The 12,794-nt window shown below is 46.7% G+C and overlaps 1 protein-coding gene across 1 annotated transcript in view; it reads right to left on the minus strand.

Annotated features, from left to right (window-relative positions):
- Positions 1 to 8,164: 8,164 nt before the first annotated feature.
- Positions 8,165 to 12,794, minus strand: part of TRIM44 (tripartite motif containing 44) — a 108,786-nt gene continuing 104,156 nt past the window's right edge. The window contains exon 5 of the mRNA XM_029956584.1: positions 8,165 to 12,671. Within this exon, the coding sequence (XP_029812444.1) occupies positions 12,644 to 12,671 (28 nt within the window). The 3' untranslated portion in view covers positions 8,165 to 12,643. The remainder of the gene's footprint in view (positions 12,672 to 12,794) is intronic.

Here is a 12,794-nt window from a genome sequence, read left to right on the forward strand (position 1 = left end):
TGCAAGTTCTCATGAACCATAAGACCATGACCTGGGCCAAAATCAAGAGTTGGAAGCTTAACAGACTGAACTGCCCAGGTACCCGACAGACTCCCATTTTTAATGAACTTACACCTCAGTTTCCTAGTCCTGAGAATGGAGGTAACTGGTCACCTGGGATGGAGGGTCCTGCCAGTGCACAAGGTTGACTGAGCATCGTCCCCTGTGCCTGGTGTATCTCGGAGCTACAGGTCTTAGTCAAGCAGGCCAGTGTGGGCTTCACTCGCCGTAACAGTAACCCCAGGATGCAGCCTGGAGAAGAGAACGTGGATAGGGGGTGGGTGTGGAGGAAGAGAACCAGAGAGAGAGAGAGAGGAGGAGACAGAACCACAGCTTGTTAGAGCAGCACCTCGTATTCCAGACGGTGCCACTCTGACGAGAAAGATCTACTTGTACTAAACGCCAATGTCTGTGCAAGCCCCGAGACTAGAAACTCCACCCCGTGGAAAACTCATTTTCCTTTAGTAAAGGATCAAAGACCAAAGCTTGAGGTGTCTCAAAGAATGTTCTAATGTGGGCTCTTGAGTCACCACCAGACTTTCTCTTCTGGGAGATCGTGGCCAAATCTGGGTAAGAACCAGATTCCCCAATGAACTCAGGCAAATCATTCATTCTCTTTTGGCTCGTTTTTTTCACCAGTTAAATGAGGTCATTGGGACTCCTCTCTAAATCTGTGTTTTCTGTAACTGCTCCATGGGACACCATACCCGGTTCCCTTCAAAGTTCCATGATGCTAATGAACATATTAGAAGGTCTGCTTGTGTGGCCTCCTTTTTCACTTCCCAAGTTACTTGACTACGGTGTATTTTTTCATGGCTCAGGCGCACTTTAGCCTCTTAGTCTGCTCGGGCTGCCAGGACACAAAGCTGTAAACTGGATGGTTTATCAGCAGAAGTTGATTCCTCACAGTCCCGGAGGCTGGAAGTCCGAGATCAGGGTCAGGGACAGCCTGCCCGTTTCTCACCATGTCCTCACATGGAGAAAGGGGCAAGGGGGCAAGCTCCCTGGGGTCCTGTTTCTAAGGGCACTGATCCCATTCATGAGGGCTCCACATTAATGACCTAATTATTCCATAAACACCTCCTCCTAAAACCATCACACTGGTGGGTAGAACTGCAACGTATGATTAGGGGGGTACACGAATATTCAGTCCAAAGCATTTGGGGGACTGATGCTCTCCATAAAGTCTATGTTGAGTCCAGTTCTCCAGGGATAGCCCTGGTGTGCATGCATGCGTGCACACACACAGTCCCCTGTGGACGCACATACATACGCAAGTGCACACATGCACACACACATACACATGCACACTCATGGAGGGGAGGAAGAGTTGGCGATTCTTAGAGGAAGGATGTTTCCATTGCTACAGTCACTTCTCACTTTGCTAAGACCTTACAGTGTCAGAGCTGGAAGAGGTGGAGAGATCCAATCTTGCAGACGCTACCCCTCATTTTAGGAGTGTTCAGACTGGGAAGTTGACCTGCCAACTGCCGCACCGCTCATGAATGGCAACGGTGGGGATGGTGGCTAGGTTCCCCAGCTCTCGTCCCCCTTCTCCTGGGAAAAGCAGGTGCCTTCAGGTGACACCATGGGCTTTGGACACTCATGCTGGTGTAGATGTCAGTAAGGGCATCTCGTTTTCTCCATCAAATGTAATATGTGGAGTAACTCCGGATATGGAGGCTGCCGACACATTCATCCCAAATGCAAGAGTATTTCTTGAACATCTATTTCGTGGCAGGTGATTTTGTCAGCATTTCTAATATAGCAGTGAGCAAACAATACGACCTTCAAAAATTACTATATGAACAAATAAGTGCATGTAATTGGAGATACTTGTAACTGATATGAAGGTGTAACTGGGTGGGTGTGGTAGAGAGGGCTGTGAAGTGGCCTCGGGGAAGAGCTGGAGGCTGAGCAGAGGAGCCAGTGTGGGGCAATGTTAAGGGCGAGCTCCACCTCCCACAGCCCCCAGAAGACTCCATTCGGATGCGTGACATCATCACAATAAGTAGCAATCAGAAGCTACTGCTTCCTAAGTGCTGGTACTGTCCTAAGCCCTGTAGATCCAGCTTCTCATTTAATCCTTCAGAGCCATGGACAGAGCCAGTACCAGAACCAAGTCTGTCTGTTTCTGAAACCGGGAGCAGGAGCAGGCTCGTTTCATTTTCCAAAGACCACACATTGCTCTCTTTCCTGGAGATTCAACACTGGGGTTCAGTGGTTCGTAATGTTAACAATTTCTCCCTAACAACTGAGGCTAAATTTAACCTTTCCCTTCATTCCATTGCTGGTAGGTTTACTTTACAGAGACCCTTCGCTTCCCCAGGAACACACACAAAATCAATTCCATCGTATTATCTGATGCCAGGTGTGTCTATGCCTCACAAGGGAGAAAAGTATGTCTTTATGAGTGAAGATTTTGTTGTTCTGTTCTCTTCTGGGGGGTGGGGAATGGATCTCAATACTTTTTCTGAAGTTAGATATTGCTGTGGGTTCAGCGCTGAGTTGGCAGAAGGGATGGATAAACACCACACCTTATTTGTTTTCTGTGGAAGGGTCTCAGCCGTTTTTCTTCCCATATTGAAATCTCTTACTCTTGAAGAATGACCCAAGCAGAGAAATTTCCCAAACATCTGAAATCGGAGAATCTGCATCTGGAATCCATGAGGCTCCTGGTTTCCAGATGGACAGACCGGAAGAAAAGGAAGCGGAGGCGCGGAGGAAGGCGGGTGAGAGGATAAAAGGCCAGGGGAAGCCTGAACTCTGGATCACTTCTGGCGGCCTTGTGAACCAGGTCTCTTATTTGCTCCGCAAGTTTACCATTTGACAGTGTGCCAGGCCTGAGGCCTGAGACTGTTCCAATGATTATGAGGAAGTAAGTCATAGTGAAATTATCTTTTCTGGGGGCGGTGACTAAGCTCATAGCACAATATAAAAAGAAGCTTATGGCTTGGCTATCAAGAGGGGTATAAACATGCCAGATGGATTTTTTCACCATCCCAGAAATGGCAAAATATAAGATACTTCTAGAAATCTTTAGTGGCTTCTTTACACCTCTAAGCCAAAGGCAACCGTGGACTCCAGGTGATCTAATTCTTCCTCCACATGTCTGGTCCTTGTGCCAGAAGTGGGGAACGGGGCTTAGCAAGCAACCTCGTCTTGAGTAAATTAACAGGCAAGTATAGTTTGGCCATAAGTGCACTAGGTATGACCTCAGAAGGGATGCCTTTGTTTGATCAGACAGGCCAGCATTTTCTAGGGAAAACAGATCAGAACCCACCTGTTAGCAAATGGGAAATCGGTTTAAGTCCTGAGAAAATCCCAAGTTTTATTCTTACCAGTGGATTTTCTTTTCAATGCTTATTTTGTTTTTGAGAGGGGGGAGGGGCAGAGAGAGAAAGAGGGGGAGACACAGAATCCGAAGCAGTCTCCAGGCTCTGAGCTATCTGCACAGACCCCAATGCAGGGCTTGAACTCATGACCGTGAGGTCATGACCTGAGCCGAAGTCAGATGCTCAATCGACTGAGCCACCACAGGTGCCCCTACTAGGGGATTCTTTATCCTCACCTCCACCTATAACCACTCCACTCATCCCACCACCACCACTGCCTCTGCCAACCAAAGAACGGTCTTGCTCCTCTATCATGGTTCTTTCCATTTGGAATAGGCTGAATTTGATACCAGGAAACAGCCATCTAACCTGGTCCAAAAGGTCCCACAAGGCCAAATGTGTGGAGAGAAACCAAACACAGAAAAATTATTTCCTAAATTAACACCTGCAATCTCTAGATGTCCTAATATAAATGGCGAGGCAGCAAACAGACAGACACCTTGAAGCCAGAGAACCACACTTGGACTCAATGTTGTCAAGAACTAAGCAAAAAATTAGAGCTTTCCTGAAGCCGGTCTCCTGGCCTGGGATGTGTACCTGCCTAACTACACTCTGGCTCAGGGGAGAAAACAGGCAGAGGGGCCTTTTCTGGAGCAGCAGAGCTTGAACAGACCACTCATCTGACCCTGAGGGGTGACGGGGTTCTGCTGGCCTCCTCAAGCCCAGCTGTGCCCAGAATTTAGGAACCTCTTCCAGGTATACTGTGAATCTGGGGGCATTAGAACATCAAGAAAAGGTGAACAATTTTCCTCCCTGCTGCTCTTCCTGTTGCTGATTGTACTATTCAGAAGTGAATTATGATTGAATCCCTTCTGTGCTGAGGGTGTTACAAAATGTTGGTTGCTATATAGTCATAAATATTTGAGTAAAAGGAAGAGAAAGAGGAAGGAAGGAAGGAAGGATAGAGGAAAAGAAGGAAAGAAGGAAGGAAGGAATGAACAAAGAAGGAAGGAAAGAAGGAAGAAAAAATGTAGCAAAAGACAAAACTCACCAAATCCACCTGTAAAAGATGGACAGGCATGGAAAAAATCCTTGCCTGTATACCAAATGGAATGCAGTTAACTTAGATCATTTCTATATATAATCAACATGGCTTGGGCTTTTACAATTATGCGGTGTTGACAGCAGTGCATCATGGGAGAAAGGATGGTTCAAGTCGCATGCTTTTGGATTTCTTTATCTTAGGGTCATCAGAGCAGGGCTAGGTTGCCACAAAGTGCTCAGTGATCCATGGGAAATGAATAGTGTTTTCATTCCAGGGCTTAATATATGCATTACATCACTATTAGAAGCAAGCGACTCTGTGGTTGATGGTTCCAAGGCAGATTAAGGTCAAAAGTGGCCCCAGAGACCAAATTCCCTAGAGAGAACTTACCACACAACTCCGTGCGTCCTTTCTTCTGAGGTTTCTTCTCTTAGCAACAACTACCAAACACCAGCTTCCTGGGCTGGCACTATGACTACGTAAGGATTATTCTTCTTGCAGCAAAGAACTGGAGAAACACAAGGGAGAATGTGTCACTACAGATTAAGTTGTCTTACACCCAACTTGTGGTGAGGGTCCTATTTCTTTTTATTATACTCCAATTTGGTTGTAATGAATATTGCTTGAAATAAATGGGCAATTGACAGGGCCTTAGAGATAACAGGGATGCTTAGGTAATTTTTATAGTGGCAGTATTTGTTGTAACAGAATTTGACCTGTATTCTGGTGATGAGTTTTATTCATCACATTGGAAGCTTGACACTCCCATTGTTCATGCCGTTATATGCAAAGCGTTGTTGCATGAAAGTCACTTACAAAGCTATGGCAAAAACTCTCTAAACACGAGAGGCTCAAGGAACAATAAAACCTCAGGTAGGGGGACATTTTGTTTTACTTAGCTGAATGCTCAGAGGTTTATTGCTTTTAACCCCTAGAAGTTGTTTTGTTTTGTACCTTTTAGGATATGAACACCTGTAAAATGTTGGATGTGCAAATTCTGGCCTTCTTTCCAGGCACAACGTCATTTCTTCAGGTGTGATGCTCAGGGTCATCATTTTGAATATGATTATACTGTCCTATAGTACAGCAATCCCCCTCAGGACCTGAGATGTGTGTGGAGCTGTTTTGAGCACTAAACAGTGTGGCCTGAGCTCTTTGGTATATTTAAGTGTTTTTGTTTTCTATTGTTCTTTTTTCTTTCTTGACCTAAGTTCCCTCTAGAAGTCTGTTTCTCACTCTTAACATTTAATCCGTGATAGGCTTGGAGACCAGATGCCAAACATTTAGAATTACGTGTGATGTAGGAATAGTTTCTGAGAAGAGGCTTGAAGGGTGGATGTATGGCCTTTCTCTTAGGTATTTGCTTCATAGTATTTATTTCGACTGGTCAGAGGCCTGGCTTGTCACTTCCTCGTTCTCTGTCACTTGTGAGTGGGTCCAGCAGAGGTTCCAAATTTTTCCAGTTCTGTCTCAGTTACTCATGGTCAGAGCTTGTTTGGATTTCATGTTCCAGAAATAAGGGTAAGTGAAGCCGATAGACAGCTGAGCTGTAGGTAAATGAGTAGCGACGGAGTCCCCAAACTGGTGGGAAGTTTGTGGGCCATTTTTGAAAGACAACTGGTCTGCTCTGTGCTGTGGCCACCAAGGCGACACTCGGTAAATGAACTATAAAATAGACAAGCTCTTTTTGCAGTCCCTTTCCAAGAATATGAAGCTGGCCCGATGTCAATCTGTCGGAGACATCTTCAAGATGCTTAATTAAATTACAGACTCAGTGTCAGAGCTGGCTGACTTTCGGCTCCAAGAAGCCACGGCTTTGACTCTCCTGATGATTTCATTATTTATGGCCTTGGAAGAAAGGAGACTAGAAAATCTAATCGTTCTCTCCCTCCAAAAGTGCAGTTTCCGGTTAAAAGAGGTTTTCACTGCCATCCTTAGCCCTCCTTCCCTTGTGTACCGTGTACTTTGTAGACTGGTCAGAGCAAGGCCTAAAAAAGGGGCAAAGTCCTCTGCCCAAGGCCTTCCTGCATGTGTGGTGCTCGGGAGTGTTATTCACCAACACAAGACGGACTCTGTCGCTGAGGGGGAAAGATTAAGAGCTGGGTTGTGAACCCTTTTTGAGCTAGATTTAAATCCCGGCTTCCCGTTTATTAGGATGTGACCTTGGGCAGAATATTTAACTCTCTAAATCTGATTCTAGTGCCAGAAAATAGGAGATGATGTCAGTGCTTTGCGAATTAAATAAGATATGGGCAAAGCAACTAGGCCAGTGCCTGGCCCAGAGAAAGCGCTCATTCAGTGGTAGCTAGTGTTATTAATACAAGAATTTAAACCTGGAGATTGCAGTAGTTAACAAGTACGGATACATACTCAGTGCAGCCAGTTACTGACTTTACGTGGCCTTTTGTTTTCATAGTTATTGTTGTTTTACTGTGATAGTTTCTTACTAAGATCGGCAGCTTGGCTTTCTGCTGGATGTGCATACCTCTGGGCCAGGAGATGTTCTAGACAAGCTGCAATTTCACCCTTTTATGAGTGTAAAGGAAATGGGGCCACCTGTAAGTTGGACCAAGGGAAGATCAATGAAACCAAGTAGAGAGTTGTAGCTTTCCGAGGGAAAGACAAACGAGAAAGGCTGAGGCAATAGGATGTGGTGTGGAGATACTGGCACCAGCCAGTGGGGAAGGAAACCTCCGAACACATTGTGGTCTGTTAAAACCCTGAGACTCTTGAGTGCTACAGGGCTTGGCAACCCCAGCCCACCGGGCAGAAATGGCCTCAGCAACCGGAGAGAGGAAGGAGCGTCTGATGACGCTACAGGAGACAGAGAGTCTGCTGTCCTGGCTAATTGGTGTGGCTCACTGGGCGACCTTGAATGACCAACTCACCTCCTTACCTTGGACAATTTATCCCAAGTTCACTCAGTCCCCCAGCTAACTATCGAGGTCTGATTTGGTCAAAGGAAATTTAGAGTAGGGTTCATAAACCACAGCTCCTCTAGACAAGCCTGCCCATGGGTTTTAGATGGGTTTTTAATCAGTGAATTTTAATGCCTTTAGGCAAGACTGGCACTTTTGGTTCACAAATTGTCTACTGTCCTGGGTTCTCACATTTTGCCTCTGTGCATATGACTTCTGGTTTCAGTGCAGCCCCCCACAGGTCAAGGGTTTCTGTGTGTCAGTTAAGTGTCTGATTCTTGATCTCAGATCAGGTCTTGATCTCAGGATCATGAGTTCAAGCCCTGCATTGAGCTTCATGCTGGGCGTGAAGTCTACTTAAAAAAAAAAAACGATATCAAATATATAGCTAGCTCCAAGGTTCCACAAAGATGATTTTGCTGGCCTACCTGTAATTTGCTCTACAAAGATTTTTTATTTCTAGAAAATATAAAAATTAAAATCGGATGTTCCCCCTGGCTAATCCAAATTGTAAATGTTATTTGAAAACATCATTCAGGGTCAAGTATTCTTTGGGTTATAATCTAACTTTGCTCAGGAAATTTAAGCTAGGCATGGATTGTTTTACTTTGAGGAGAAAACATATCTGTAAATAATGACAACTTTGAGCATATCCACTTGTCCCTTCCCAGAGATCTCTGAAACCGCCCCAGAGAAGTCAGGAGTAAATGCGCGTCTGTATCTAACACCACACACCAGGGTCTCCAGCAACACCACAGTTAAGGATGGAGATCATCATGAATATTTACGCCTAGCAGGCTCCTTTGTGCACAACTCTCAGAGACGAATGGTATTTCCAGTAATAGTTTATTGATTTCCAAATGCACAGGGGTGCTGAGTCCAAACATCCTGGGATAGCAGAAAATCTCTTACAAAATAATTTACAGTATGAAAATGATATACTGAAACATTAACTCAAATGTGTAATTCCCTTGAAAGAGTGAGTGTTCCCTTGTTTAACGTGAAGGGTGGAAGGGGAAGGTGAGGCGGGAATGTGACTGTGCACAGGAAAACAGGCAGGGACAATGGATTCGCTGCTTGTCCCCACACACGCAGTGTGGCCTGTCACTGTACAAAGACTGGTCAGGTTTGAGTCCCATTAATATAAATTTGATTCCCATTAATAGAAATCTATTGTCCCTCAAGGTCATATCAGTCCCAGCATGGGCTCTGTGGTATGTTTTGCACCTTTACACCCATAAGTATCTTAATTTGTTTTCATTTTCCTGCCCCGGCACTTGTTCTGCTGCTTCCGGTGCATTCTCAGTTCCAAATGCTGCTGTTCCACCAGACAGGGCCCTGGGCACGGGCTGTGGTGGGGGCTTCAGAGCACTGCTGGGTGCAGGCCATGTTAATGAGATCCAAGTCTCTTCTTTCTCTCTTAGGCTGGGCTGAGTTCATCCCTAATGAGATTTGTGTTTTAAACAAAATTCCAGATGGGCTAGGCACACATTAAACATGCAACCAATTTTCTTATTACAAAGCATGTACTAAACAGGCATTATGTGAGTATGAAATTTCAGGTGTTGGCAAGAGAATATTTTCTAGGTGGGGGGTGGGGCGGGGTACAACCTCCTAGACCCTGCCACCAGGGTCCTCAGTTTTGACCAGAGTGGGCAGACTCCTGGGTCCTCAAAATGGCTGGGCCATCGTTTCCCGTATGTTAGACAACTTGGAACAGGGCTGGAGCCGACCTTGGCCCCATGCTTTAGGAGCTGACCACCTCTGCCAAGGGTCTGTTCTTCTCGTAAGCACCTTGTAAGCGAGCACCTCTCCGACAATCTGATGACACTTGTGATCGGGGCTGGCAGAACAGTGGTACACAAGATCGGGAGGGGGCTGCCCTGAACTCCCTGTAGTTCTTACACTGCGTGTGTGTGCGTGTCTATGCATGTACCCTTGTCCTTGATGTATACATATGCACTTTGTGTGTGTGTGTGTGTGTGTGTGTGTGTACACATGTCCACATCAGGCATCAGCAGGAAAGTGCAGATGCACTGGACTCTGAGTGAGCATGTCCTCAAAGAGCACAGGACGGGCTGCGCTACCACATGAGGATGGCCTTCCCTGTGGCAGTGCAGCGGCAGACATTTCCAAGCAAACTCAAGAGAGCAGAACACCCTTCACTCTGGCTGTTTCTAAGAACTTCTATACTCTTGAAGGCCTAGAGACACTCTATTTATGGGGCATGGCACCAACAAGGAAAGGTTTCCCCAACTCCTGGGGGCAGGCTCAAGTTAGCAATGTGGACTTAATGTATCTGCTAACGTGGCAGAACAAGGCTACCTCGATGCCATTCCAGAGCCCAAACAATAGCCATGAAATGAAATTGTGAAAAAGAAGCTATAAAGTGATATGGTGGACTGCAGTGGGGGGCCTGAGGCCTCCTCCTGCCTCTGTATGGCAGATGTGCCACCAAGCACCACAGAGTTGGGGCTCAAAGTCCAGCTCCAGGACTTCCTAGCTGTGGACCTCAAGGCAAGGGGCTCCTCCACCCCACATCCGTTTCATCAGCTGAGAAACTGGGGTCTAGTGCAGGGCCTGGCTCACAGCTGGTCCTCAGTATAGGTCATTTCCCCTCGTAGGCTGTCGCAGCTGAGACTCTTAGGACTTCTTAGAATTGCCCTGGATTGAATGACATCAAATCAAAGGACACACCCACTCTCAGCCTCCAGATAACCGAAACTTGGAAAGCAGCCAGGGATCTCAGGGGACGCAGTTCATTCAGGAGACACTCCTGACCTGCCTCCCGAGGCGACTTCTCCCTGGGGGCTCTGCAACCCCTCTGCGGCCTGCACTCGGCCAGCACACACTTTGGGGCCCTCTAACTTTTCCCGAGCCGGGAGGAGCGGGGCCCCACCCGGGGGCTGGTACCGCTGCAGGAAGCAGCCTGTTCCTACATTGATGAATGCCGCTGGCAGGAGCTCAGGAGCCTGGGCAGAAGCCGGCGCGCCGTGTTTAATGCCTCCCTGGTTAAAGTTTTATCAGGTGCTGAAGACAGCAGGAGCCCACCGAGCAAATCTGAAATCCTAAGTAAAAGCAAAAGCGCTTTCCTTGAGGATTACAGAGATGTGATAACAGACGGAGATAGGCTGGCATGTGTGTTTATGTTTCCGTTCATATCCAACGCATATATGCTCAGTTTCCCTGATACTGACTTTAATAATGGCGTCTAGTCGAGGTGGAGGAGCCGATGGTCTGTCCATTGCTGAGATAAGGCTACTACTTGGAGACTCAACAATAATTATTGGTGAAGGACAAACCAAGCATCCAAATCCTCAAGTGTTCTTAATCTCTTGGTTTTTAAACTCTTAAAAGAGTGGCCACTGGTCCCTCTTTTTGGGGAGCTCTGTTGGGTGAGGTTGGGGGTTGTAGTTAGTGGCATGCCCAATTCTCCAGTCTTTGCAGGCAGATAGGGAAAGCGCCAAATCTGTCTTTGCCATTTGTTGACCACGAGTTTTGGAGAAAAATACTTTTTTTTTAACTGCTCAAAGGACGCTCGGTCCAACATCCTAACGTGTGTAGTGAGCCACGGTAAGCCTAACCCAGAAGCAGATATGCCCAGTAGCTTTCTGGCCTCAAAGAAATAGTTTCATAGCAAACACAGGACTGAACAATGACATACATAGGATTCCTACAGGAAGTACTGCTTTGGCCTCAACACTGTCCCCCCCCCCCCCAACAAAAACCAGCTGGCCCCAAAGCTCTGTGACAGGTCCACAGGTCACAGGCAGGCGGAAGAAGAGGGATTTCTCCAGGGCAGATGCCTTCAGCTCTGCTGCGGAAGCAACTAGAAGTCTAGGCCCTGAGTCTGCTGCGTGGATACAGTTCCAATTGTACTTTTCTGGAGTGGACACCAAAACACGGCCAACAGCCGAACACAGGGAACAAATAAGAATTCCCTGTGAAGCATCCCATTTTATCTTAACTGTATGAACATTCTATTTCATAATATAGCTGTTTTATCTAAAAATAAGGTCATCCCCTGACTCCAAACCATTGAAGTGAAACTGACATCTGAGAAAATGCAGGTTTTTGAGCTTGCTGGTTTGCACTCCCTAGAACCCACGGCTTACTTGGGGGTAGAAAACCTGGTGGTGAGAAAACGTGACATGGGAGTGGGGGAGGGCCGGAAGTGCAAGCAAGGTGTGCCTCTGCTCGTGGTACTTGAGAAGAGAAAGCCTGGCTGCGGGAGAGGGTCCGGAGGCCGGTGGGGGGGGGGCACGGGAAGAGGGGTCCCAGCTGGAGTGAAAGGTGGGTGCACCTGCTGGGAGACGGGCTTGACTCAGTACAGCAGAGCGACACAATCTCTCCCTACACTGCACTGAAGCCAAAGGAGGCCAGGGGGGTTGGGGCGAGGGCTCCAAAAACCCACACTGAAAAATTCCCACTTTGCAATACACATTCCAGATTTCATGTTGTGACAAGACTCAGAAAACCGGCAGAATTCGCCCAAATAATTCAGGCTCCATCAGATCCTTTAGTGACTATTTTGGAAACTCAGGCAATTTGAGTTCAGAAATACTGATTTCAACTTTTAATCAGATCTCTTTGGTCCTTTTTTTTTTTCTTAAAGTCATTTCCTTTCCACCTCTTCAATCATTTTTTTCATTTCCACAGCACTGAATTATGGATCTGAAGTGCTGGATAACCTCATATACTAAAAATACCTCTGTATTTCAAACTTTTACCTTTTTCTCCAACCCCATCTTCACACCACCCATTCTTACTTCATGGAACCACATTTTCACAACTGTAGGATTGGACTTTCAGAGACTATCTACGGAGTCCTACTTTGCCCTTCCCCCATTATTTCATGCTTCAGTATAAATAAAGTGGGGTTTTATTAGCAGGTAGGGAAAAAATTCTGGCTGCCCTTCAAGATTATTCCAGATCCTTCCAGATGAATCGATGCTGTCTAGGTATACAATATTCCAGGGGCTGGCTTTCCTGAGTAAATTCAAAGCAGCGGTTGAGGGACTGCCTGAAGGTCGCTTCTTAAGGAACTGCTCCTAGCTGATCACAGGGGCACTTTTTCTTGACCTACCATGACAAGAGAATGACAAGCACAGTCAGTGACAATAAAATTGGTCATCCCTTGGACAGAGGTGTGCCTGCTTTGGACCTGGGGATGTATCCGGTGGAAGTACGTTTGTTGCTGGGCAGCTTTCACAGAAATCAGAAACCGTCACACTCACACACACACACACACACACACACACACACACACGGGGGAGGGAGGAGTTTCCGTGGGGGATGGCAGGCCTTCATGTGTCCTCGTCTTCACTGGCACCACTGCGGAGGAAAGGACAGCCAGGTGAGTTTTGATATCACGAGAAGGGGAACAGCCTAGTCTACTGGCGGAGGGCACAGGACCTGTTCTCAGACCCCTCTGGACCCCAGTCCTCAGCTTCCACC

This window comes from Suricata suricatta, chromosome 11, assembly GCF_006229205.1.
Source record: "Suricata suricatta isolate VVHF042 chromosome 11, meerkat_22Aug2017_6uvM2_HiC, whole genome shotgun sequence".
Lineage (NCBI taxonomy): Eukaryota > Metazoa > Chordata > Mammalia > Carnivora > Herpestidae > Suricata > Suricata suricatta.